General features: G+C 34.7%; 1 protein-coding gene across 1 annotated transcript; it reads left to right on the forward strand.

Moving 5' to 3' along the window:
* Positions 1-4,598: 4,598 nt before the first annotated feature.
* On the forward strand, positions 4,599-10,439 carry MSTN (myostatin). Its single transcript, XM_044666449.1, has 3 exons — positions 4,599-5,071; positions 7,057-7,430; positions 9,908-10,439. The coding sequence occupies exons 1-3, from the start codon at positions 4,645-4,647 to the stop codon at positions 10,286-10,288; spliced, it is 1,182 nt and encodes a 393-aa protein (XP_044522384.1). The 5' UTR covers positions 4,599-4,644; the 3' UTR covers positions 10,289-10,439.
* The last annotated feature ends 16,306 nt before the right edge of the window (positions 10,440-26,745 follow it).

Raw genomic sequence — 26,745 nt, forward strand, 5'->3', positions numbered from 1 at the left:
TAATTTATTACTAGGTCTCTTGGAGTATCCTTAGAACAGTGGGCTATAATGGCTAGAAAGCTGGCTTGGAAGGTTGGGAGACCTGGTATCATGGTCTGCTTCTAATACCTACTACGGGGTGCATACCTGTGTTTAATCTCCCATGCTCTGGTCACTCTCTAAGGTTCTAAGTTGCAAAGAAGGAGCTAACTAACTTGCATTCGAATGAGGGACTTTCCTCACCTGTGAGTTCCCCTAAATCTCAATGAAATCACAAGTCCAGTATCAATCCTAAGAATACCTTTATATAATAACCTAATTTTATAAAATAACCATATTGATAATTCCTCTATTCCCACTCCAAATTAGATCACTCCACTGTATTCTTTCGATAATGGTCATTGATTTTTAAAAAATTTTCAATCATATTATTTTATCCCCCCATTTCAATTAAGGGCAGAGGGTTATAAGATTACTCAAGGATTAGAAATATATAGTCTTTGTCCTTGGGATAGTTGCATGGCTTATGTAGGGACTAAAATGACAACAATAACGAAATATTGATAATAGCTAACTTTTAAAGTTTGCAAAACACTTTATATATTAACTCATTTGAGGCAGTTATCTCATTATTAAGACGATCTAATAAACCGAAGTATTCAATTCTACAGGGAGATAGGTGCCCCAGTGCTTGGCCTGGAGTCAGAAAGACTCATCTTGTTGAGTTCAAATTTGGTGTCTGATGCTTACTGGTTATGTGACCTTAGGCAGGTTACTTAATAAACTGGAGAAGGAAATGGCAAACTATTCCAGTATTTTTGCCACGAACACCCTAAATGAGGTCACAAGCAGTTGGACATAAATAAAAAATGTCTAAACAACAAAATCCATTCAGACTATAAGTTGTTGCTTTAAATTCACTAAAAGACTTGAAAGAGTTAAACTTTAAGTAGTTTATGCCCCATGAATTGGATTCTTTTATTTATTTATTTATTTTTTTAAACCCTTTTTTAAACCCTTGGATTCTTTTATTTTTAGATGGTACTTGCATCCTTAAAGTGATTTGTAGCTACATCAAATCATTGGTATTCACATTCACAACAGATGAGAAATGCTTGTTTACCAATTATAGCAGTGGATGACAGGATCATGAATTTAGATCTGGAAGGGACTTTAGCATTCATCTAATGCATTTTCTTATCTTGTTGATGAGAAAAGACAGGTTAAGAGATTTGTCCATGGTCACTGAAGATTTGAACCAGTGTCTTCCAAATTCAGTACTCTTGGTTCTGCTAACGGGAGGTCCAATCTCATATGACTATCCCTCCTAGTGGGGAATCAATATGTAGTTGTCCAAGTAAACTAGTCAGATGCAGTTTTTTAACTTCTGAACTTTGGCTGTTTGGGTGGAAGGCTTTCAAGACTGCTGAGTGTAACATACCAAGTTAACTTTGAGAGAACTTTCTTTTCACCAGACTCTTTATCCTGATATTAACCAAGCCTAGTCCCAACAGGTGGGAGTTCTGGAGTTTTGTGCACTTTTCTGATTTGGTGACCTAGTATTATGTAATCACTGTTCCTCGAAGTGGAGAAAGTACAAATAATATAGAAATTCTTCACATATTTCAAAATCCATTCACTATTTTTTGAAATATATCTTTTTATTTATTTCTTGTGCTTTATGTCCTTGGTAAGCTTGTATATACAATTGGATCTTGGACTATAGCAATTTTTCACATCACAAGGGCTTAGAAAGATAAAAGTTAATAGTTTTTCAACTATTAGCCTGACAGTTATAAGTTCAGGGAATATTAGAACTGTAAGGAATTTTAGAGATCATCTAGTCTGACCACTGGGCCAGGAGCAATTCTAGCACATGTAAAGGATAGTATTTTTCATGGCCTCATAATTCTTTTACAAAAGTGGCAGAACAAATTGCTTTAAACATGTATAAATGTTCTGAGGTCTTTGGAAGTAGATAGAAATGATAATTTAACACATTGAAAAAAAGATATATTATCTAGGATTGGTCAGAAAGGACACTGTGAATACTATTAATGAAGCCATTCTAGAAAGCAAATTCCTGAAAAGTTACTAAACTGTGCATACTCTTTGACCCAGGAATGCACCACCAGAAGGAAGGAAGGAAGGAATTTAGGAAGGAAGAAAGGAAGAAAGAAAGAGAAAGGAAGAAAGAAAGAAAGAAAGAAAGAAAGAAGTACTTTATGTTTCAAACTGTGTGTAACAATACTTTTGTGTTGACAAAGAACTAGAAATTAAGAGAGTGACAATCAAGTGAGTTATGGGTGAACAAATTTTAGTATATTAATGAAATAAAATATTATGCCATAAGACATGATGATAAGGACAGTTATAGAGAAACCTGGGAATACTTGTATGCACTGATGCATAGTAGAGGGAGCAGAACACACAAAACAATTTATATCTTAACAACACTGCAAAGACAAACAACTTTAAAGACCTAAGAACTCTGATTAATACAGTGACCAGCATGATCTCAGAGGATCAAGGATGAAGCATGCTACTTACCTTTTATCAGAAAGGAGATGGATTCAAGATATAAAATAAAATCCATATTTTTTAGACTGGGAATGCAAGAATTAATTTTGTCTTGCTATGCATATCTGTTTAATTATGAGTTTGTTTACTCTCTGGGAGTGGGTGGAAAGAAAAAAAATTTAGTAAAAGAAATTAAATTGACAACAAAAGGATACTATGATTATAAGAAAGCTATAGTCTTGATTCAGAAGGCCCATCTATCTCCCTAAAATTGAATTTGGCTCTTTATATTTTAAGAAAATAGTATAAGCTCGGGCATCTAGTTTACTTAGTGTTAATGATGAAAAGATCAAATGAATTATACACTATTTTTCTCAATGCATGTCTAAAAATGCCTGTATATTTGCATACATTTATATGTTCCCATCATAAAAACTTTATAAATATACATAATTTTAAGATGACCAAGTTGCCATCTGAGCGAGACAAGAAACAATAATTTATTAATGGTAAGATACTAGTACCTTGAAGAAGAAGCTAATGTAGGCTACTATGATAATCCTCTGGGGATAGGTATCTTTTATAATGAGCCATTTACCTTAATTGACTGGAATTTTATGAGAATTTGCTCCTTATCTAGGCCACCTTAGCTTATGAAAGAGAAAATGTACAACTTCCTACCCAATTCTTGACATCTTTACTTTTGATCCCACTAATGTGGATGACTCCGTATAAGCCCATTAAGATTACTGGAAAAAGAAAAAAAAGGTGTATATTGTATGTATACATTTATAATATATGTATTAAGTACACATATGTATATATAGACATGCATTTATACACATGTATATACATATACAGAGCAATATGCACTGAGATGGCTCAGATATTTATCCTTTCTCCTATCCTATTCCTATATAGGAAGACATTAGCAGCATGGTATAAAGAAAAATGATGTAAATTAAGAATAAAATCTGGGCTCTTGTCCTTGGCTATCAATAGTTTGCTGGGAAGCTTTTGACAAGGTTCTTCATCTCTAAGGGCTTCTTTTTTCTAAACTGTATAATGAGGAGATGAGACTGGCTGATTTCTATTTCAAATAAAAGTCTCTCCATCTATGTTTAATTCTTACAAGTTCTGATGAAAGAAGAGATGATTTTCTTCTTCACTTATAATCACACATAGATTACATGATTTACACAATGCTGAGTAACACAGACTCAGCTTTTTGGATTCTTGCTTCAGTTTTTTTGACTAAATGTCTTTCTGTCCTTTGTTATACACAATGAAGATCTACACCATTTCAGAAATTCTAAATGCCTACCCTTAGACTAGGAATATAACATATAACACAGGAATATAACTAAGGAATATAACATTCCTTAGACTAGGAATATAACATTATAACAATAAGCTACTTAATATTAGGAAAAATATGAATGTTTAAACATCCATTCTTAATTTTAAAATGCCAAAATATTAGAGATAATATAATTAGGCAACACAAGAAAACATATTATTTAAGTTACAGCTGAAATTGTTTAAGATTATACTTGGGAACATTCTGAAACTGTTTTCACCAATATAAAAATTTTACCTTTCTCTCTTTAATGTATTTCTTCCTAACTGGTACTTTTCTAGAAAACATAGCACTAAAACTAATAATTTGTTTAGAAAATTTAGCAAATGCTAGTATAGAATGCATTCAATGAGTTTAATTTTTGAGAGAACCATCTATGTCATTTCAAGTGTAGAGCTTAAATGGAATCTACTTCTTTAAATTATAGCTTTCGTATAGATTCACATTCTTTAAGTTTGGGTTGGGTTATTGTTAACATAGCGTCTTTTTTAATGTCACATTTATCTTTCACTATTTGTAGATTTATTTCTTTTATGAAGTGGTCAAATGAATCAGCTCACCCTTGACTGTAACAAAATACTGTTTAGTGACTTGTGACAGACAGGGTTTTAACCTCTGACAGCTAGATTCATTGTTGGAGCAAGAGCCAATCATAGATCCTGACGACACGTGTCTCATCAAAGTTGGAATATAAAAAGCCACTTGGAATACAGTATAAAAGATTCACTGGTGTGGCAAGTTGTCTCTCAGACACTACATGCATTAAAAAATTGGCTTGGTGTTACATGCAAAGAAGAGCAAAGAAAAAAAGGGGGGAAGACTGTATTGATTGCAAGATCATGCAAAAATTACAAATCTATGTTTATATTTACCTGTTTATGCTGATTGTAGCTGGTCCCGTGGATCTCAATGAGAGCAGCGAGCAAAAAGAGAATGTGGAAAAAGATGGACTATGTAATGCATGTACATGGAGACAAAACACCAAATCTTCAAGAATAGAAGCCATCAAAATTCAAATCCTTAGCAAACTTCGGCTAGAAACAGCTCCTAATATTAGCAGGGATACTATAAAACAACTTTTACCCAAAGCTCCTCCACTCCGAGAACTGATTGATCAGTATGATGTCCAGAGAGATGACAGCAGTGATGGTTCTTTGGAAGATGATGATTATCATGCTACAACTGAAACAATTATTACTATGCCTACGGAGTGTAAGTAGCTTGTGTGTGTGTGCGGGTGTGTGTGTGTGTGTGTGTGTGTGTGTGTGTGTGTATGCATATCCACAATTCTGCTGACAGTTGTCCTAGTGTTTATGAGAAACAGATCTATTCTCAGTTGCTTTTAACAAGCTGCTGGCTATAGTATGTAAGTGGGAGGGAGAAAAGTTTCTTCCCCAAGAGTTTATGAGTAAAATGCCAATAACAGTGGGATTATTTTTATTCTGCTACATTACTTAATTTCTTCCTTGTTATACTGGAACAAATAATAAAATGCTTGAACAGCATTAAAGTTATTTAGCTTGACTACATTATGGCAAATACATCGTACTCAGGCTTCCCCTGCTAATCCTCCAGACTAACAGAAAGACCAGGATTTTTAAAATGTAAACAAATAAAACAATAAGATTCTTAATTGTTTGAAATTTATGTGAATAATATTAAATATCTTTCCAACAAGAGTAAAAGAAGTTGACTAAGTGGGTCTATTTTTAAAATCTCATTTTTCCTATTTGCAAAGCATTTAAAATCTATTTCTTCCAGTGTTAATATAATTCCTGTGTATTCTTCAGTAATGAAGATGTTTAGCTATGAAAGACATTACACTTGAGATATTTGCAAAAGGTAAATAAAAGTATATTATAAAGTAAAGGAATGTAATGCAGGTATACCATAATAATGATTTTTGCATATAGAAGAGAATTACATATGGAAAAGAAAAAACTAATAATGAATGCTTGAATGAGAGACAAGGTAGTATGCACCTGAATTACTTGTCGTGCTACTCTCATTGGGCTATCATTAAGCATGCACAGTGTCATTTCTATTTTTTACACTCAATGCTGAACAATTGGTAATTTGTAAAAAATACTATTTTTGAGAGGTTATTGCCTCTTTTGCCTGTTATAGTTCTGGAATGTTTTACAACTCATATTATTCCTTTACAGAAGGGTCTAATGAACAGGCATACACACACACACACACACACACACACACACACACACACACACACACACGAAAAGTCAAAACTGGTACCTTAATATAAGGGGCTGAAAATGAAAACCTCTAGGTTGAGAGTCTGTGATCTAGCTTTGGGGCCATTTCAATCTAGAGAACTAAAACAGCTACTAAATATTAGATATCCTATTTAAATGAGCAAATTAGAATCAAAATACTCTTTCTTTAAGGTAATATTCTCTAACCGTCCATCCTACTAGAGATTTATGTCCCTCCATTTAACAAAGAGACAATTGTAAGATACTGTAAAAGAAATAAATTGATAGCATAATCACTCGGCTTGCAGTTGAATCTGCTTATAATAATATCCTGGCCTTAATGTAGATATTTTCCAACTTTGAACTATCTAGAAAATATTATACATCTTTAAATATTAAGAATCACTTATTTAGATTTGTTCTTTGAAAATGATCATTCAAAAGTTGAACTTACGAAAGGACTAATTTTTTTCCTACTAATTCCAAAGACTAAGCATGTAGCACACTGTGCCTTGTCCCCAGGTAATTCAGGCCTGGGGGAAGGGTTCCTTCCTCCAGACTGATTGGTACAGCTGCTCAGTAAGTGTAACTACTCAGATTCCCAAAGAATTCTAAGTGGATGTTCCTCCACAGTATCTCTCGTTCTCTCTAATCGTCATCATTTTAAAACTTCAAACCGGCATTCATTCCTTTATAGAATTTTTCTTGGAATAAGAAGTCCATTTCCAACAAGCTGAAAAAAGAGATGCAAATCTAAACACAAAAAAAGGACACTGGAAAGTATATATGTTTTGGTTTCTTTCTAATGGAATAATGAATGAAATTCTATACAATACTCAGTTTCAAAACATGTTATGTTCATATTTTAAGGAAACCAATATTCCATCAAGAGAATAATTCATTAATCTGTTAATTTGTTTGGTGATTTGGAGTCTGATTTTATTAATGCCTAATTAATTTTTCTTTTTAAAAATTCATTTATAGCTGATTTTCTAATGCAAGTGGAAGGAAAACCCAAATGTTGCTTCTTTAAATTTAGCTCTAAAATACAGTATAATAAAGTAGTAAAGGCTCAACTATGGATATATCTGAGGCCCGTCAAGAAATCTACAACAGTGTTTGTGCAAATCCTGAGACTCATCAAACCCATGAAAGATGGTACAAGATATACTGGAATTCGATCTCTGAAACTTGACATGAACCCGGGCACTGGTATTTGGCAGAGTATTGATGTGAAGACAGTATTGCAAAATTGGCTCAAACAACCTGAATCCAACTTAGGCATTGAAATCAAAGCTTTAGATGAGAATGGTCATGATCTTGCAGTCACCTTCCCAGGACTAGGTGAAGATGGACTGGTAAGTGATACCTGAAAAAAACAAACCCTCGATAATAACACTTTTCTTGTGAAGGGAAATCCTAAAATGATTCTTTAGTTATCATGTTTTACAAAAAAATTCTATTAATAAACTTAAAGTGTTCATTCAATGTGGGTAAAAATGAAAGGAGAGATGGGAGTATCATTTCTTTAACCTCTCAGGCCAGTCATAGAGATGTTTCCCCAATAGTAACCCTGTATTCACCGGAAGAAATTAACCCAACTTCATATTTTAAAGAATCTTTCTTGATTTAATCTATTAGTCATTGAAAATCTTTTATTTTAAATTAAGAGAGAAAATCCAATAGCTTCTTTGAATTATTTACCATTAAGAAATTTTCATGAATATTTTTAGTAGCAACAAACCTTAAAGCTTATGCTACTAATGATGGGGACATTATATATTCCTATAAAACTCTTAGGATGGAATCTAATACAAACCAAACATACCAAAACATTCTTTTTCAGAATTTATCAAAATATAATGAATCTATTTTATCCTAGCTTAGAACAATGAAATAATTGTTTTTATGAATTATTGGTATGAAAAAATTACTTTTAATTACTATGATTAATTGAGCATAATATGTTTGTGCTTATATTTATTATCAAGGCCTTTTTGAGTAATTATAATTGGGGAAATCATGATTAAAGTAATTATCACCTGCAGTTTATAGACATAATGACATGTTGATCTCTACATTATAAGCATTATGAAATATTCCCTTGTGGATTATTTATGACAAATTGTAAAATTCCATTCTGGTTACCCTTATCATGTAGTATGCTTGTGGCCAACCTTATCCTTTTCTTAAGGTACTGTGAACTTAGAAAATACCAACAACTATCTGATATTAATCTCAGCAAGATATCATCATGTATTGACAATGAGAGAAAAATAAATTGTATTCACAAATTCAAAAGAAATCATTTTGGAATTATATGCAGTTCTCTATTCTTTATACCATTGCTTCCCTCCATTTCCATGTATTTACTTACTGTGTATAGTATTTGTTCATTACTCTTTGGTAACATAATTAGATTAGAAAAATTCTATTTTCAAACATTATAATGCCTTTTAAAATAACATATTTAAATGTAATCAGTCTTAACTGTCAAAAATTTGAAATGATTATCTAGTATATTCGATCAACTTTCTTTCAGGCAATTAAAATATTTCCCCCAAGCATGATATAATACTATATCTAATCAATTATGCCCTAAGTTTGTTATTTAATTATTTGTTTCTAAAGTAATATTGCTTTGCTTTATGTAATCACCAGTCAGATTACATGGTATCAATATAGGTATATTCTAACATTCAGAATGGGATCCAAGCTATATTTTTCAAAGGATCCCACATTTTCTTTTCCTCAGAATAGTGGTGCCAACATGTTTAATATCATCTTTCAGGATAATTATTATAGTTATTAATGTTACAAAAGGTCAAACCAATATACACGTGGGTACATCTACATCTGTCTGTCTTTCTGTCTATCTGTCTATCTATCTATCTACTTTGATTTAATAATCAGATTTCTCAGCATGAAAAAGAAACACTGAAAAAGGCTGCTGGAGAGCATTCCCATCTAGAGTGGTAGGGAAGAAAATAACCTATACAAATCTAGGAAGAGATATTCCTTTGAAGGGATAAAAAATGGCTAGGGAGGCATCATTTTCCTTGTTCCTCAGTGGAATAAGTTCCAGATTTAGTCAAGGGGAGACAAGTTTAAGTCTCTCTTATGGCAGTCTCTTTTTGTCCTTTGCTACTCTGATCCTCAGTTTATTCATCTGTAAATTAAGTAGTTGGACTTAATGACATCTGAGATTCCTTTCTACTTAGAGTCTATAATTCTATTATATTTCTTCCAACTCTTGTCCTGTATATCTGACTGCTCCCAAACATAACATAGTACACACACACACACACACACACACACACACACACACACACACACACACTCCTCTTTGCTTGAATGTAACATATCTTCTATGGGAAAATCTAATTTAATTTTGGGAGGAAGATTCAGACACAAGCAGATATGGGATGACTGCATCTATATTATTTTCAGAAGTCATCATCCTTTAAGCCCAGTGACTTTAAGTAACTGAGCCATATTTATCTTCATTCATTCATTCATTCATTCATTCTCTAACAAACAGAACAAAAAAACTGGTAGGGAGGGGGTGCCTACTATGCAAATAGCATTGTGCTAGAAGTTATGATGGATACAAAGATAAATGACACAGTCTCTCCTCTCAGGGAATGGTGTGATTTTCCAGTTTCCTGGACCAGAAAGAAAAAGATCAAGGTGTTTTTTCAGGCATTAGTATTTACGAAATGGTTTCTTTGGTTAGTTTTCTTTTCTGAAGAATGCCTTGACTGAGCCTAGGGAGTTATTTCAATGTGAATTACTTGATGATTTATATTTTCAACTTTTTTCATTCTTTACCCAGAACCCCTTTTTAGAGGTCAGAGTTACAGACACACCAAAAAGATCTAGAAGAGATTTTGGTCTTGATTGTGATGAACACTCAACAGAATCTCGATGCTGCCGTTACCCACTAACAGTAGATTTTGAAGCTTTTGGATGGGACTGGATTATTGCACCCAAAAGATATAAGGCTAACTACTGCTCTGGAGAATGTGAATTTGTATTTCTACAAAAATATCCTCACACTCATCTTGTTCATCAAGCAAATCCTAGAGGTTCAGCAGGACCTTGCTGTACTCCTACTAAGATGTCCCCAATAAATATGTTATATTTTAATGGAAAAGAACAAATAATATATGGAAAAATTCCAGCCATGGTAGTAGATCGTTGCGGGTGCTCATGAGCTTTGTGTTAGGTTTATTACTTCATAAAATATGGAAGGCTTCCCCTCACCAATTTTCGAAACTGTGAAATTATGTACAATAGGCTCCAAAAGGCTTAGAGTACACTACAGATTCACCAAGGCACAAGCAACCATATATGAACTAGAAGAAGAGAATATATGCAGTGGTTGGTATTTAACCTTCAAAAGAAAAATTACAATCAAAATAGTATAATTTCCTTTGTAAATAGGAAAGAAATAACATTTCATATGTGATCGTCTATCATCATATGCAGGTAAATAAAAGCAACTCTCCTTGTGTCCCAATGAATTAAAGAAGTGAACTTTAAAATACAGTTCTTCACAGCTTTATTTAATATCAATCAGAAAATTTTTATAGAGTAATGGGAAAATGTAGAGTTGTATACCATCATTTGAATTTTCCTCAAACACTTGAATTACTAGTGTATGACAGTATACTTGGTAAGATGAAATTCCATGAAAATAGAAGAATACAGAAATTAGGGATGGTACACTATGTGCATGTTTCCATTCCTATGATTAGTACAGTATGCTAATAATCCATAACAATGGTGCTAAAACAACAGACTGAATGAAAGATGTTATCTGGTTGAAAGTATCCAGCAAAGTATAAAGCTGACCCTTTACTCAGGTACCTTCAAATGGAGAAGGCTTTCTTTAAAGAAAAGACAACGATTTCTTTCAGTTGTCAGCTTTCAAGTTTGTAAGATCCCTGGACAGTCTGCATTCTACTAAAAGGCAACAAGATACTAGGCACTTGGCTAACTTTTAAGTGCTATATAAAGATCAACTAATTTTTTTATAATTAATGACAAGTATAAATCCTAATTCAAAATTCAAAAATTTAGCCTGCTTTTACATTACTGCAGTTTGCACTAAAACCAACCAATGCAAATCAATGGTTCTATCAATGTTGTATAAAAATACTTTGATACAATTGCATTTATGTAATATGTATACAAGACTTTTGTAAATAATGTTTCCTTTTTTATTTACTGTTGGTATATGTTTATACTAAGAAAACTTCAAATTATGTATTAAGGCACAAAACATGTCTTCAATTATGAAACATGATTGCTTGCAGAGCAAATTTTATTAGCAATTAAATAGTTGACTTGAAAAAATTCATATGCCAATAGTTAGATGGTTACATTACAATCATTTTATATATTTTTTTTACATTACTGGCATCCTCTTATGGAGTCACAATGTCTGTATAATGTGAATATACAATTTCGATGGTTTACTGTCAATATAATAAAACCTTAACGTTCCATGATTTTTAATACTGTACTGATAAACATTATTGACCATACCAAAAAGCTTTAATTTCATTGTTTCTACAGGCAGAAAAATGAATTGTTGATCTTTTCAATAAAATATTGCAAACTTTATTTTGTAAGTCTATACTAAATGTACTTCTTCATATACTATTTTATAAATCAAGACTTTTAAAATTGGCTTAAATGTATTTATTGCAAAGAGAAATTTTTAGCATCAAATATGTAGAAAATCAGCATAAATTATGTTAAAATGTTTTCATCTTTATAGTATGATGCAAAAATTCTTATGTTACAATGATGTATTCTGGATTTCTGGTTTTCAACTTATCATTCTTTATTGTTTGAGATTATAGTAAAATATCAACCTGTTAATTTTCTTCCTCATTTCCCCTCTAACTTATATTTTATAAAATTATAAATATTTAACATTAAAATTTTTATTCAAAATGAAAAACACAAATTACTCATTTACAAAGATTGTAAATTGTAAAGCTGTTGGCGTTTTGAGTGGATTTCCTTCAATAGCATGGTCCACGTTACTTTGTACTACAAAAACAATTACATCTCTTTTGTTTCCCTTTATGTTGACCTGGGTACTGTTTTCATAGATTCAATTTCCAAGCAAATTGCAATGGGTAGAATTGTATAATGCCAGAGTTATACAGTCTTTATTTATTTGGAGAACATATTGAAGCTATGTGCTTTTTCTGGCTCTGTGGAGTACTACTACTACTACTACTACTACTACTACTACTACTACTACTACTACTACTACTACTACTACTACTACTACTACTACTATGTGCAGGTAGTTTTTCCTATGAGTACTAAGAACTTTCCATCTGAACTGTTAAATATTCACCAAGGGTTTGGGCATCCTTAAGTGCAATATTCAATATATGCAAAAAATAATTTTTAATGTATTTTACCTCCCAGTAGAATGGACCCAAATTGCTACTAAACCTAAAGGAAAAATTAATTGAATTGTATTTAACATCAATAATTCCTAAGCAAATTTCTATTCTCCAGGACTTGAAAAGATCCAAAATGTAGGCAAATTGCTGAACTTGGAGACAGAAGACAGGTTTCCAGTTCCAGCTCTAACGTTTTCCAGTTGTGTAGGAACAAATGGTTCATTTAATTTCTGAGTCTCAGTTTCCTGATCTGTAAGGAATAATAACATAGTCTACCTACCTCACTGGTTATGAGGAAAATGCTTTGTAATTTAATTTTTAAACACTACATAAATGTGAACAATAATTTATAATTTCATCAGTGTGGTACCTTTTTATACTAGAGCAAATCACAACCCTTCCATGCCTTTGTTGCTATGGCCAAAAAATTAATCTTCTGCTTGGCTACCGGGTGATTAGTTTTAAATTATTTTAATATAAACATATCTTGGATAATAGCATTTTAATTATAAAATGTTATAAGCCTCTCAAAATTAGGTAGGCTAGTACTTGAACATAAGGTAAATATATTTCTAGGCTCATAATTAAAAGGCCATTTCAGATTAGTGGAATTTGCTTGATCTTCTGTTTCACTTTAAAAATACCAAAGACATTCCACTGTTACAATCAACAATTAAATGAGACTTAAAGAATCTAACAATTCTAATAAATAAAATTACTCCTGAATTAGTAAGGAAAATTATTTACTACTACTTCCAGCAATAATGTAAACAATGGATAAGTACTCTTCGAAGGTTAATCCTGATACTTCATTTGAGATATCTGTGATTTTAACATCTAATTAAGTACTTTGGAAACACTCCTCCTTAGTGCGTTCACATATTATTTAACATGTGAATGATACTCATGAGACAATATGATGCTAAGTACTACTGGACAAATTCTATAAAACATTGCATGGGAAATTTTGGCTTGTGGGCCAATCCTATTCATGTTTTTATCCTCTGACTTCTCTTTCAATACTCTATGTATTCCAAATTCACTGCAGTTCCCACACTGAACTCCTTTTTAAAAAGGAACTCAATTCTTAAGTTGCTTTGATCATTTGGAGTACTCTGAGTGTTTAAAGTTGTTTTGGGTAGCAATTATAATGTAGTGGAAAGAGCAAGCACTGGTCTAGGAGCCCTGGGTTATAGATCTAGTTCTATCACTACCTAACTTTAGGTTTATGTCACAATTTTAGGCATCAGGTTTTTTTATTTACACAATGGAAGGATTGGATTAGACCAGTGATGGGCAAACTACATCCTGCGGGCCAGATGTGGACCCCTGAAATGTTCTATCCTGTCTTGGGACATTATTCCTAATCTGACAAATACAATGAGTAGGATACAATACAATGAAACTTGGAAAGAGTTGCCTTAGAAACAGACTGACAGAGGAGCATTTCCTTTCCTTTGGCCCCCTCTTTAAAAAGTTTGCCCATCACTGGATTAGAGGCTTTCTAGGGTCTGTTTAGCTCTAATGTTTACTGAGTTAATAACTTAAATGGTAATTCAGTTCTCTAAATGCTATCCCTTCCCACACACATGAAAAATAAAACCATTGACTTATTTTTATTTTTAAGTCACAAGTGATCAGATAACAAAAAATGTCATCAGGAAGTACATTAGATACTAAAACTCATTTTCAAGTGATAAGAAGTGCAACTTCTTATATGATTGCTAAATTATAAGGGGTAGTTAAAAAACTTTCTAATAAAACTATACATTAATAAATAAAAGTTAGGTCACAAATGTAGGCAGTCAGAAAATACTACTGGATTTGGAGTTTAGAAGGCCTAGGGTGAAGAACCATCCATAGCAGTATGGCCTTAGGCAAACTACTTTTTCTATTAAGGCTATGGGATAGGGAAATAAGGATAAAAACACTTGCATTACATATGTCATAGGACCGTTAAAAAAAGTGTTCTATAAACTTTAAAGCACTAAAGAAATGTGAGCCACTATTAGTATCCCAGAAATAGGAAGACAAACTTAGATAACAAAGAATATGCATCTTTTCTTTGAATAAAATCTTTAAATATTTTTCTCCATTCTTTGCAAAAGTCTATGTGCCATTTGGAGTTTTACAATACAAAATAAATAAAAGGAAAGCAAAATATGACTTTACATAAAATATGCTGTGATAATACCTAGAAACAAAACTCTTAGAGAGCATAAAACTGGTACCTGTGGTTACTTAAACTAGAACAGAGCAGATAACATGGACAGTTTTTACTAGTGATTAGTGACTTCTCATTTCACTTCCTACTTCATGTCTTATGGACCTTTAAGCATTCTCAGGAAGGGCAAAAATGGAAAGCTTCAAAAAAAAACAAAGTTTCAAGTTTCTTAAATTGTGTTGCCTCCAGGAAAAAATTCTTTTGTATACACTTGGTCTAGTCCAGCTGTTTTTTACATCTTTATTTTGTCAGTACAATTTCCACTTCCTTAATAAACACATCTGAATCGGTGATGTTAGAATCCAAATGTGGTGGCTCCAGTTTCTTTGATGGTGGAAAAGTTTTCCTCATAAAAATCTTTTTTGCAGATCGTTTCCATTTTAGCTCTGTTAGTAGTACTTCTTCCAGTTTCATCTTTATTTGCCCTTGGGATGACTTTGCTTAACTAGTCCTCTTGCGAAGTTCACTTTAAAATTGTTTTATTGCTATTGCTTTTTATTGTTTTGTGAGTTGATAATGCTCATCATCCAATAATCTCTCCCTCTTTAAGATTTCATAAACAACTTTCTTAAATTTGTGTTGCTTTTAGCTGTTATAGCTTGCTGCTTAGCAAGTAAACTATTTGCTGACTGAATAGACTTTTAGGGCTTTTCTCTTCACCTCTTTATGGCAACTAATATGCAGAGAAGTTCTTTCCTACAATCATTTCCCAATTTTTTTGGCTAATCATTTGTGTTGAAAACAGACTAATAATCTATTTGCCTAAAGTGACATTATTGATGACAAATATATCAGAATGTTATTCTATAATAATGGTAGAATTCAGATAGAGTATCATTAGACTGTTGTTAAGTTGTGTCCAACTCTGTGACCCCATGGGCCTTACTGTTCATGGAATTTTCATGGCCAAGACCAGAATGGCTTGTCAGTATTAAGGCAAACAGGGGTTAGGTTATTTGCCCAGGGTCACACAGCTAGTAAGAGTCTAAGACCAAATCTGAATTCTGTCTTCCTGACCCCAAAATGCTAAGATTTTTACAACCATGATACTTTGCTGATATGACTATTGCACTGATACTTCATTATGATTTTATCAGCAAAGGTACTTCCTTTATAGTAAAATACTATCACATCATTTGCACCACCTAATTCTGAACAATTCTTTTTTTTTAAACCCTTACCTTCTGTCTTGTGGTCAATACTGTGTACTGGCTCCAAGGCAGAAGAGGTGTAAGAGCTAGGCAATGGGGGTCAAGTGACTTTCCCAGGGTCACACAGCTGGGAAGTGTCTGAGGCCAGATTTGAACCTAGGACCTCCCGTCTCTAGGCCTGGCTCTCAATCCACTGAGCCACCAAGCTGCTCATCTGAACAATTCTTAACCTCGGCTCTCTAAAAAATTTCCTTAATAGAAATTCTACCCAACACACTGAAGATTTTCTTCGAATATTTCATGTATATCAGTATAATGGAGAGGGGAGCATTCTGTCACCACCTATGTTAATGTAATCACAGAAGAAATTTAGATGGAATCAATCAAGAATTTTCTTATATCTCTATAAAAATGTAATCACAAATGATCAAGATTTACCTTTACTCTGTGAGACAGAAAACTCTTTGGGGCAAAAAGAGAATAGCTGACTGGCTAACCAAACAACCAATCCTGCTTTGATAGAGGAAGGGGGCTTTAAAAGTTGGAGGAATTTCAGCAATTTGGCAGTTCAGTAGAAAGGACAATCTGATGAAAGTTGGAGCCAGGTCCCTGAGTGGGATTTACTCTTGGGGTGGGGAGAGAAGAAAATCTTTATCTCTTTTTTCTTTCCCAACCTCATCCACCACATCACTAGAGAGTTAATAAGAGACCCACAGGAAACCATGCCTCTAGTAGGAGGCTAATAAACACATCATGACGACTCTGTGAAGGGACAAAGAATTTTCAGTACCAGGAGTTGTGAATGACCCCTTTCCTGCACATGTTCTCTATGTGTGTGCCTATTACTGTATCTTAAGTTTAAGCCTATTCTTTCCATAGCAATTGTGTATTTATGGGAGATTATTCCATTGTTTTGGGGGAAATGTTTTGTGCCAACTGTTATTGTGCCATCTAATGAATGTCTTTGCTAAAGGCCAATTGAGCAAACTAGCTGATTGTTAATGGTAAGCACAATGGCAGGGACTTTTGAGCAATAGTGTTGGAAGCACATTCTTCATGGTTACTCCCAGAACCTGAGGGGAGCAGCAGCTACACTCTTAGGATCCATCTTTTGACTGTGAGTCCATAGTGAGACAAAAACCCAGAGGAGGTGCTGTACCATACTCTACACATTTGCTATGGGGCTCTTTCACCTCCTTTTATGGTTGTACATATCCTTGAAGATTTTGATGTCACTTCTGGCATGTCAGTCATGATGGGTCATGCTTTGCAGCTTACTTCAAACTATCAAGCTTCTTTCTCTTGCCTGCTGGCTCCCCTGTGCCTTGTCTAACAAATGGGTTCTATTCTTTGTAGAGTTAACTCTGTAGAGACTGTATAAGAGGCAGCACGAATGGTGGGAAGAGCACTTTGTTACAGAGTCAAAGAACTTTGCTATATGCCAGAATGACTATTTATTAGCTGTGTGGCTTCATCAGAATAAGAAATTTCTCTGAGATTCAGTTTTCTCTTCTGTAAAATGAGAGTAATACAACTCTACTTACTACATCAGGAATTATAAAGCAAAAAAGTTTCGTAATTATAAACTCTATATAAATGTGGGCAATAAATGTATATTATAGTAGTTGCTCAATCAGTATTTGTTGAGTGTATGATAATATGTGTTACATGGCAGAGCAATAATAAAATATGCCAGACTCAGTAAACCTATTTCAATATTATCTTAACAATGTGACAGGTAATATGCATATCCATTAGGAGGGAGAAATAATAACAATGGATTTTCTTACACGGTGACAGGCCCCCTTGATTTTATCATGTGACTTCCATAAGAGTACAACAAAGAAATTAAATCATAAGCAAAAACTTATGTGTAATATGCCATTCATTTGCGAAAGCCAAATGACACATACTGTTGCAATTCCACTTACGTTAGTAATTTCTGTTCCAATTTATGCACTGTAAAACATCTGAAAGTAAACTCTGCCCCTTTTGGTCATCTCTGAGTAAGATGTCAAGCAATGCAAAAAGGTGCTAAATTTAGTTCATTCAGGCATCTTGCAGAGGTGGCCTTTGGAAATGAGTACATTTGCTTTGCATAGCGTGAATGTTTTAGCGCAATATTATCTTTGTTGCCAATTAAAATGCTATGTGGAGAGTACATCTCAATGTAATCTACTAGTTTACGTATCAAAATACTCTAGGGAGTGTCATATATCCACACAGTTCTTGAATGCAAGATTTTGTGTCTAGCTATCCATTTTATCTGGCAGATGGTAAAACATGTATGTTGCATTGACAGACAGTTGCTTAATAATCTAACAATCAGAGTTACTTATTTCAATGATTGCTCGCCATGGCACAATATAACTCTCCTTCTACATTCAGTTTTTCTGAATGAATAAAGGTGCGACTATAAAATGCCAGAAAGCTTCATTTGTGTTAGAATTCATTTCAGTTTCGAAAGAAAATAACATTCCCCATATTTTAACAATATAGATGATTTGATAATAATAAGTGCTTGATTATATAGTACAGTGATGAGCAAAGTACAGCCCTCCAGCCAGATGCAGCTCCCTGAAATGTTCTATCTGGCCTAGCCATTATTCCTAATCTGGCGAAAACGATGAGTAGGATACAATAAAATGAAACTTTGAAAGAGTTGCCTTAGAAACTGACTGACAGATGAGCATTTCCTTCCCTTTGCCCCCCTCTTGAAAAAGTTTGCCCATCACTGATAGAGTATATCAAAGTTTCAAAGCATTTTCCTCACAGCAATCTTGTGAGGTACAAAGTACAAGTATTAATATATTCACATTATAGAAAAGGAACCTGAGTCTCAGATATTAAAAAACAGATATTTTGACTTCAAGTTTGCTACTCTTTCCATTGCTGCCTGTTCTCTTTCTTTGTATCTCTCTGTCTCTCAATCAGTATCTATTAAACATGTATAGTGTTACTAGGCACTATACTAGGTGCTGGTAATAGAAAAAGGAAATAGTCCTTGCCTCCAAGGAGCTTACATTCCTCTACATATTTAAGAATATGCCAAATAAATACAAAATAACTACAAGGTCATTTTGTGTGTATGTATGAGCAGCAGTCATGTAAGTTCTAGCAGTTTAAGGAGATTGTCTCTTATTCATGATACTGTAGGAAATATTGTAATGATAATGAAAGCACTGGTAAAAATGTAGAAAAGATTGTGAAGGTGCATTTTCTGGTGCTATCATGATTCTATGATTTCACTGGTTTGTGCATGCCTTCCTTTCATACTGTAGCATCCTGTGCAGTTTCTGACCAAGTTTCCTCTATAAATGTGGTAAAAATTGACTTGAGTGAATATTTATTCTTAATGGTAAACACACACACAGAGTAAGCAAGATGTCACTCACCAAAATTAGCTTATACAATTCTAGTGCACACTGTAAGATTCTGATGCCATAGGGAGGATTTCTGCAAAAGAAATGCAATGTTACAGTTTGCTGGAAAAGACAACCCGAAGAAAAACTGTCACAAGAATATCCTCTAATTTTTTAGTTTAATTTGTTTTCCTAGTGGCTCAAAACTATATCTCTAAGAAAACAACTTTTGCCACAAATTCTTTTACCTCTCTTATGAAGGACTCTATTCAGAACAAAATTGGATTATGCGGTTTTGGCCATGCATCCTCCACAAGGCTTTTCCAGTTCCGCTCCCACGTTCATTTACCCTGACTAAGCAGCCAAATGTTTCTTGGCCCTATTCCACGGAACTCAGAACTTTGGCATAACCTCTCAACCAGTCAAAAACAAAACTCATTTCTGTAACATGTTCATGCAAGAAGGTTGTCTGTACCATGACATCAGATCCTGACAATGTTGAGATATTATTCTGAAAGTGAAAATCAAGTAATTCCTCACCACCCCAAAATATACTGACAGAAAAAATTCTAACTAGTGAACAGAAACAATTGCCTGTGGTCATAAGCCTTCTTTTTCACTTGCTGTCTCCTCTATGATGGAATATAATAGATTATTCCAAACAATGATGTAATAACAGTGACTGGAGAGGCTGACAAGTTATTTCAACTGAAGTTTCCTAGGGCCTCAGTTCCTTACTGAAATTACAACAGACCTAGCATTTGGCTTCAGCTAAATAGGTTCAAAAATCTGATCAGGTTCTAGAGCAGGGGTCGGCAACCTTTTTTGGCCGTGAGAGCCATAAATGTCACATTTTTTAAAATGTAATTTCATGAGAGCCATACAGTGCTCACAATGCTGCTCCTGTAACAGCGCCTGAAAAAAAATTGACTTTATGGCTCCTGCAGAAAGAGCCATATCTGGCCCTCAAAAGAGCCAGATATGGCTCAAGAGCCATACGGTGCTGACCCCTGTTCTAGAGGATTTATTTTAATTAAATAAATTCATAATTGTTTCAGAAACTTAACATTAATGTGCTAATTTTTAATGGTGGGAAGGTGTTAGTATACCTTTCCAAATGGTTGGATCTGCCACCGATATAGAAAACAGCCTGAATTTCTCCCATTGGTAGTTAATAACACTTCCGATTCCAGAATGCTGACATTACCTGGACAAAAGTTGCTCTAGTATTTGTCCAATTATGATTATATATCAAGTCAAAGAACTGGAACAGAATTTTACTTCCTTTGTAAAATAATGTTCTTATGGGTACATTAGGCACTTAAGAAGGAAACATAGATGTAGCAACATATTAAATTTCCACACTGGAATGTTATTCAAATATTTGGCTTTATTTGTGGATCATAATTGCATGAACAGTGGTGATAGGCTCTTAGAATTGCAAGGGGCCTCAGAGGAAATTTAGTTACAACCTGTGTCTGAACAAGAATCATCTCCAGAACATGCTTGACAAGTCATCCAGATTTCTGCATGAATACCTCCAGTGAAGGGGGAACTTACCACCTTTTAATTAAGAATCATAGAATTTTAGAATTGGAAGGAATCACAGTGGCCATCTAGGGCAACAAATACCTGAAAAAAGAGCCCTCTCTACACCCAATAAGTGACACCTAGGCTTTGCTTGAAGAGTTCTAATGAGAAGGAACCCACCAGATTCAGAGACAATCTATTACACTTTGTGAGAATTCTCATTGTTAAGTAGAGTTGAAAGACACCAAGCATAAATTTGCTTTTTTGCAACTTTCATGGCCTGTTATCAGTTATGCTTTCTGTATATTTATCATGAGTTTTTAGAAAATAGACTTATGATTTCATCAATGTAGGGAGTTCCTGATAAGAAATCTCCTCTACCAGTGAAGATCAGCACCTTATTTAAAACTTGGTTTTAGAAAGTGGCCCAGGGTCACAGGACCAGTATGAAACAGAGGCAGAACTTAAACCTATCTCCCTAATTGCACAGTTACTTCCCTATCAACCTGCCATGCTATCTACTCACTATGGATTTTTCTTTCAGATAGAGATGGCTGCTGAGTTCCCTTCTAATTTGAAATACAATTATTAATGCAGCCTAAGACTATATTAGGTTTCTTGACTACCATATCACATTGCTTATGTATTCCAAGCTGATCATTCACTAAAAATCCCAGATTTCTTGTTCTTTTTAAATTTTTTCCTACTTTTATTTTTAAATTAAAGTTTATGTATTTGCCATTTGGTAAAAATCCACTTTTTCTCCCTATGTTTAATTTTTATTTTTAAAATGTTTTTCTCATAAGTAGAATTTTGTTTTCTTATCTAAGCTTCATTTTTTTCATTTTATTGGATTTTTTAATCAATCTATGTTGAAAATTATTGGGATTATATTTTCCTCCATTTAGCTCTAATTTTTTCAAGTTAAGATTTTTCTTTTTCTGTAAACATAGCACTATGTTTCTTCAGTTACTTTAACTTAACCTTTTTTTTATAATGACCCATTCCCATTGTCTCTCTTCCTTTTATCCCTGATCACCTCCTCCAGTTTGTTACCTGTTTCCATTTGGAATTTTAATTCCTTTTTCTTTCCTGATTTAATCTGGTAATTCAATTCTTACCCTACCCTTTTCCTGGATTCATTTTAAATTCCTTTTTTGTGCTTTTATTCAGATAGGATCTCCTTTGCTCTCTTCATTATTCATCCTAATTTTATTCTATTCTAAACTTTCATTTTCTGGTTTGTGACTCCTATAATTATCTAACCCTTTTGTATCTGTATTCTCCTGGAATTAAAACTTTTGAGGTAACCATTTTTTGCGGGCCTCTCTTGTCAGTTTGTCACTGCCTTGTGAGGATCCATGGATTCCCATTTTCCATTGTATTTCACTTCCAGAACAGTGCCAATTCCTGCAGGTAACAAAGAGGATACTACCTCATAGTAAGACATTTCCTTGATTTTGCAGCCTACCACTGATCAGTACTTTACTCCTGGTTAGCTTTTTCCCCTAGTTCCTCCCAACTCCCTTTCTTAGTTTCATACCCTCCCATACCCCAGGTGCCAGTTATCTCCAGAAATTCCAACTCTGTCCCTCCTGAGGTAACACAAGTGGTCTTTTCAAATATCAAATCCCCCAGACAACTCCCAGTACAAGATCCTTCACAAAACCTCTCCTTTTTACCCCTAAGAGCATTTATCAGTGGAATCCTCTCCCACCATCAAAGCAAGGTGTCTCTTTTTCTCCCTATTTTCAAACCTTTTCCCTTCCCATAGAGGCTCTTTTCTTCTAGGAGACTACAAGGGCCACCTTCCTCTCATTGCTCAACCTTGATTTGACCGAAGCACATCACATTTCCCCTTTGTCCTCCTGCCCTCCTCTCCTACTTTATAATGGAGCTCCTCCACTCTCCAAAAAACAAAAACCAAAAACCCACTAATTCACTTTTAGGCAAGGTGTCACGTGGTTATGTCCACAATGTCCAAGGCTCACTTTTTCACCATTATCTCCACCTCATTTCCACTTTCACCCAAAGCCTTGTGGACATTAAGAAAGAAATCTCTTACTAATGTCTCTGCTGTCACTCTGTAGCTGCCCTGTCTTTTGCTGATGTATTTGTTCACCACTCTTGAAACTCTGTTGTCTGGGTATTTGAGAAGCAACTAATATCTTCAGGTCTGGTTTTCCTTCTAAGAATGTTTCAAATGTTTCTTTGTGATCAGATTTTTTTTCTTTTTTCTTTTTTTTTTTTTTAACCCTTAACTTCTGTGTATTGACTTATAGGTGGAAGAGTAGTAAGGGTAGGCAATGGGGGTCAAGTGACTTGCCCAGGGTCACACAGCTGTCTGAGGCCGGATTTGAACCTAGGACCTCCCGTCTCTAGGCCTGGCTCTCAATCCACTGAGCTACCCAGCTGCCCCCCTAGATTTTTTTTTCATTTATAGTAAAGTTCAGATTTACCCTGGGCTATATCCTGAATTCCTTTGCTCTTTAGAATATATTCCCTTCCCTCCTGAGTTTTCTGGTGGCTATGGAATAGTCTTGTGCTATTCTTAACTTCCTTTCCTTTATATTTGAATGTCTTTATCCTGGTTGCTTGTTTCAGAATGTAATTATTCAATTTAATACTCTATCTAGGAGTTTACAGCCTTGGTTGTTTTTTTTTGGAGGAGATTTATGAATTATTTTCAATTGATATTTCATTTGCTATGCTCAGCTCTGGGAAGTTTTTGTCTATTGTTTCTTGCATTATTGTTTTCAAGTTTTTTGACTTGTGATCTTCTTCTGGGAAACCTTGTCAGAATCTGTTCTGGCATTCTAGTTATCTTGGGGGCAAGACAATTGAGCGAGAATGGAGTGAGAAAAGCCAGAGACCCAGTAGGTTTGCAGTGGCTGATTTGAAGTGCCATCTGCTGATTTTAACCTTTATATCATTTTTCTCAAGATTACATGAATTCCATTCCCACCATACAACTTATCTTTGGAGACAACGTGTCAGGTGTGTTTGATGTATCTCTTGGGCCACAGTAGTGAGAAAGTACAGGCTTTTTCATGGGAGACAATTTCTCCATATTTCATTCATTGTTCTATTATGTTAGCTTACTGTACCAAATCAGGGAGGGGAGGGGAGAAACTTAGAGACTATTCTGGCCTGTTTTTTGCAGGCACCTGTGCATGGGAATCTGTGTTAGAGTTTTAAAATCCTTAACATTAACTCACTATATGCTGGTTTATTGTGAAGTGATTTCAGTGGAAGTTTCTGTATTATAACATATAAATGTGGAGTTTACTTAGGGGTTTGTGGGAAGTCTGTGGGTGGCCTTGCTATTAGCTTGTATTGTTTTTCTGTGTTTTCCTGGGGCTGAGTAAGGATACTGATATCAGTAATTTCAGTAAAAGGGACTGCTAGTGAGAAAAGAGTCACATAGGGGAAACTGAGTGAAACATCCATCCTTATGACACCTACTGTGTGGTTTTTCAGAACTAGTGACAAACTGTGCTAAACATCACGGGTTTTGATGGCTTCCTGCAAAACCCATTATCTTTTAAATTGTTTCTAATATCATGTCTTAGAGATTAGTCTATTGCTTGGACAGATAGCATAGTTTCTTTTAACATTATTGCTTTTTGCTTTTCTTCTTTTAGATTGTCTTTCACTTTTATATATTTGTATTCTCAATAAGTTGTTTTCTCTTTTGTTTCTCTGGTGAGGCTTGTCATTGCAGGTTCAACTTTTTCTATTCTGACCATTACTTTTGCTGTGCAGGCCATAAGATCTGTTCTCATAATTTTCTCTTTTAAGCCACTAAGGAAGAGCATATTATATTTCTTTGTTCTCAAATTTCACAGGGTCATTTGTCTCATCAAATGTTGAATAATTTCCCTTTGTTTTGCAGTGTATATTTATAGATGCTAGAACTCATTTGTTAGATCTGGAGGCCATATTTCCTTCTGCTGTTAATGTCTTCCCAGTTAATTTGTCTGCCTATGTTCAAAGTATTTGTGTTTTTCACTTCTCAAGATCTTAGGTAATTTCAGACTTTTTCATCTTTCTTTTCTTCTATTGCTCACTTTCTGACTCCCTCCCCCCTGATGGTGGTTTCCCTCAGGGCCTGGATATCAAAGCATTTTAGCATCCTCCCCTAATGGGCATCACATAGTTCTCCAATTTAAATCTCTGTCCTAAGTGACTTTTAGGGAGACAGAATTGGCTCTAACTGGATGCTGGGTTCTTTTTCTCAGGCTTGTTGAAAATGATGCATGGTTCCTTTTCCCCAACCTCACACATGATGTTTGGTTCCATTCCCCTTTGTTCCTCTGTTCTCAAGCTCCCCAGTTTAGAGCACTGCCACACTGATGCCACAGTGCCAAGGGTGATTTCTGTCATTTTGACTTGAGGAGCTCTGGGAGTAGTTACGGTTGGCATGTGTGGTTGAAGTCTTTTTCAAGCCCAGACATATAATTGATCCTTTCTTTCTGTTCCTCCATTATCTTGCAGAGATCTTTTGCAGTGTTGCCATGGCACTGACCACTAATACCCTAGCAAATTTCTGCAGCCTATATTCTAGATCTCCACTGCACTGCAAAGAAGGAAGAAGACTGGGGAATGTGATTGGGTTGTGTTGCAAGTCTGGGGATTAGGTCCTTAGTTCAGCTAGTGCCACTTCACTGCCAGTGATATACTGGGTAATATAAAAGGGGCGGGGTGTATGAGCTCAGAGTAGGTATCGGTTCATGAGTTTTTCTTTTTATCTTCTTTTGAGTTCTGAATTGCTAGACCAGTGATGGGCAAACTTTTTAAAGAAGGGGTCAAAGGAAAGGAAATGCTCATCTGTCAGTCTGTTTCTAAGGCAACTCTTTCAAAGTTTCATTGTATTGTATCCTACTCACTGCATTCATCAGATTAGGAATAATGTTGATGGGCAGGATGGAACATTTCAGGGGGCCACATCTGGCCCGCAGGTTGTAGTTTGCCCATCGCTGTCCTAGACTATGGAGATAGCTGAAATTGTTTTAGCTTTGTTACCAAATTCATTTTGAGGAGTTTTGAGAGATTGTGAGGATAAGGGAGAAGGTCTAGCCCTTCATCTTGTGGGTCGTAAGACCTAGAAGATCCAGACAGCTCTTTCAATACAAACCACCTGAAAGAACTAGGAATATTTAGTTTCAGAAAGAGGAGATTCTGAAGAGAAAAGAGGGCTGCTTTCAAATATTAGATTTATTCTGCCTTTGAGGGCAGAACCAGGAACAGTGGGTAGAAGTTACATAGAGGAAATTTAGGCTCAATTTTTTTAAATTGCCAAATAATTGGAGATGTGCCAAAGTGAAATGAATTGCTTCAAGAGGCTCTAAATTCCTTCTCTCTAGAGGTCTCTGAGCAGAAGCTAGATAACCATTTTATGGTCTGTCATAACAGGGATTACTTTAGTGTATAAATTGGACTAGATAGCAGCTGAAGTCTCTTTTAATGCTCTAAGCCTGTGATTCTGTAATCCTAAACACATTGTGAGCACAATAACCAATTTTTAGAATCAATATTTTCTTAGTGAAGTCATATAGCTACAAATCATAGAACATCATGATCTCTGAAGAATTAAAATTTCAGGTGAACCAAAAGGAAATGAATAAGCAAAAGTTATGAATAAATAGGCTGTATCATATTACTAATAATGATTTTTAGATAAAATATGGTCTAAAACATTATCAAGAATAATATAAAATAGAGACTTCCGGTTAAGATGGTGGCAGAGTAAGGAGCAGCTGCTCAATCTCTCCTAACCAAAGCATACAGGACTCCTCAAGGGGACGTAAAAATGAATCCAGACGAACGAAGGGATCCCACAACATGGCACAGCATTGAAGGTACACAGAATCGGGGCATTTCCACGCTATAAAGGGGTGAAACAGCTCTCACTAAAACATGAGAGGAAGAAGCCCCTCCCCCACCCCCCACACCACACACAGCACCAAGGC

The sequence above is a fragment of the Gracilinanus agilis genome, chromosome 3, assembly GCF_016433145.1.
Source record: "Gracilinanus agilis isolate LMUSP501 chromosome 3, AgileGrace, whole genome shotgun sequence".
Taxonomy (NCBI): Eukaryota; Metazoa; Chordata; class Mammalia; order Didelphimorphia; family Didelphidae; genus Gracilinanus; species Gracilinanus agilis.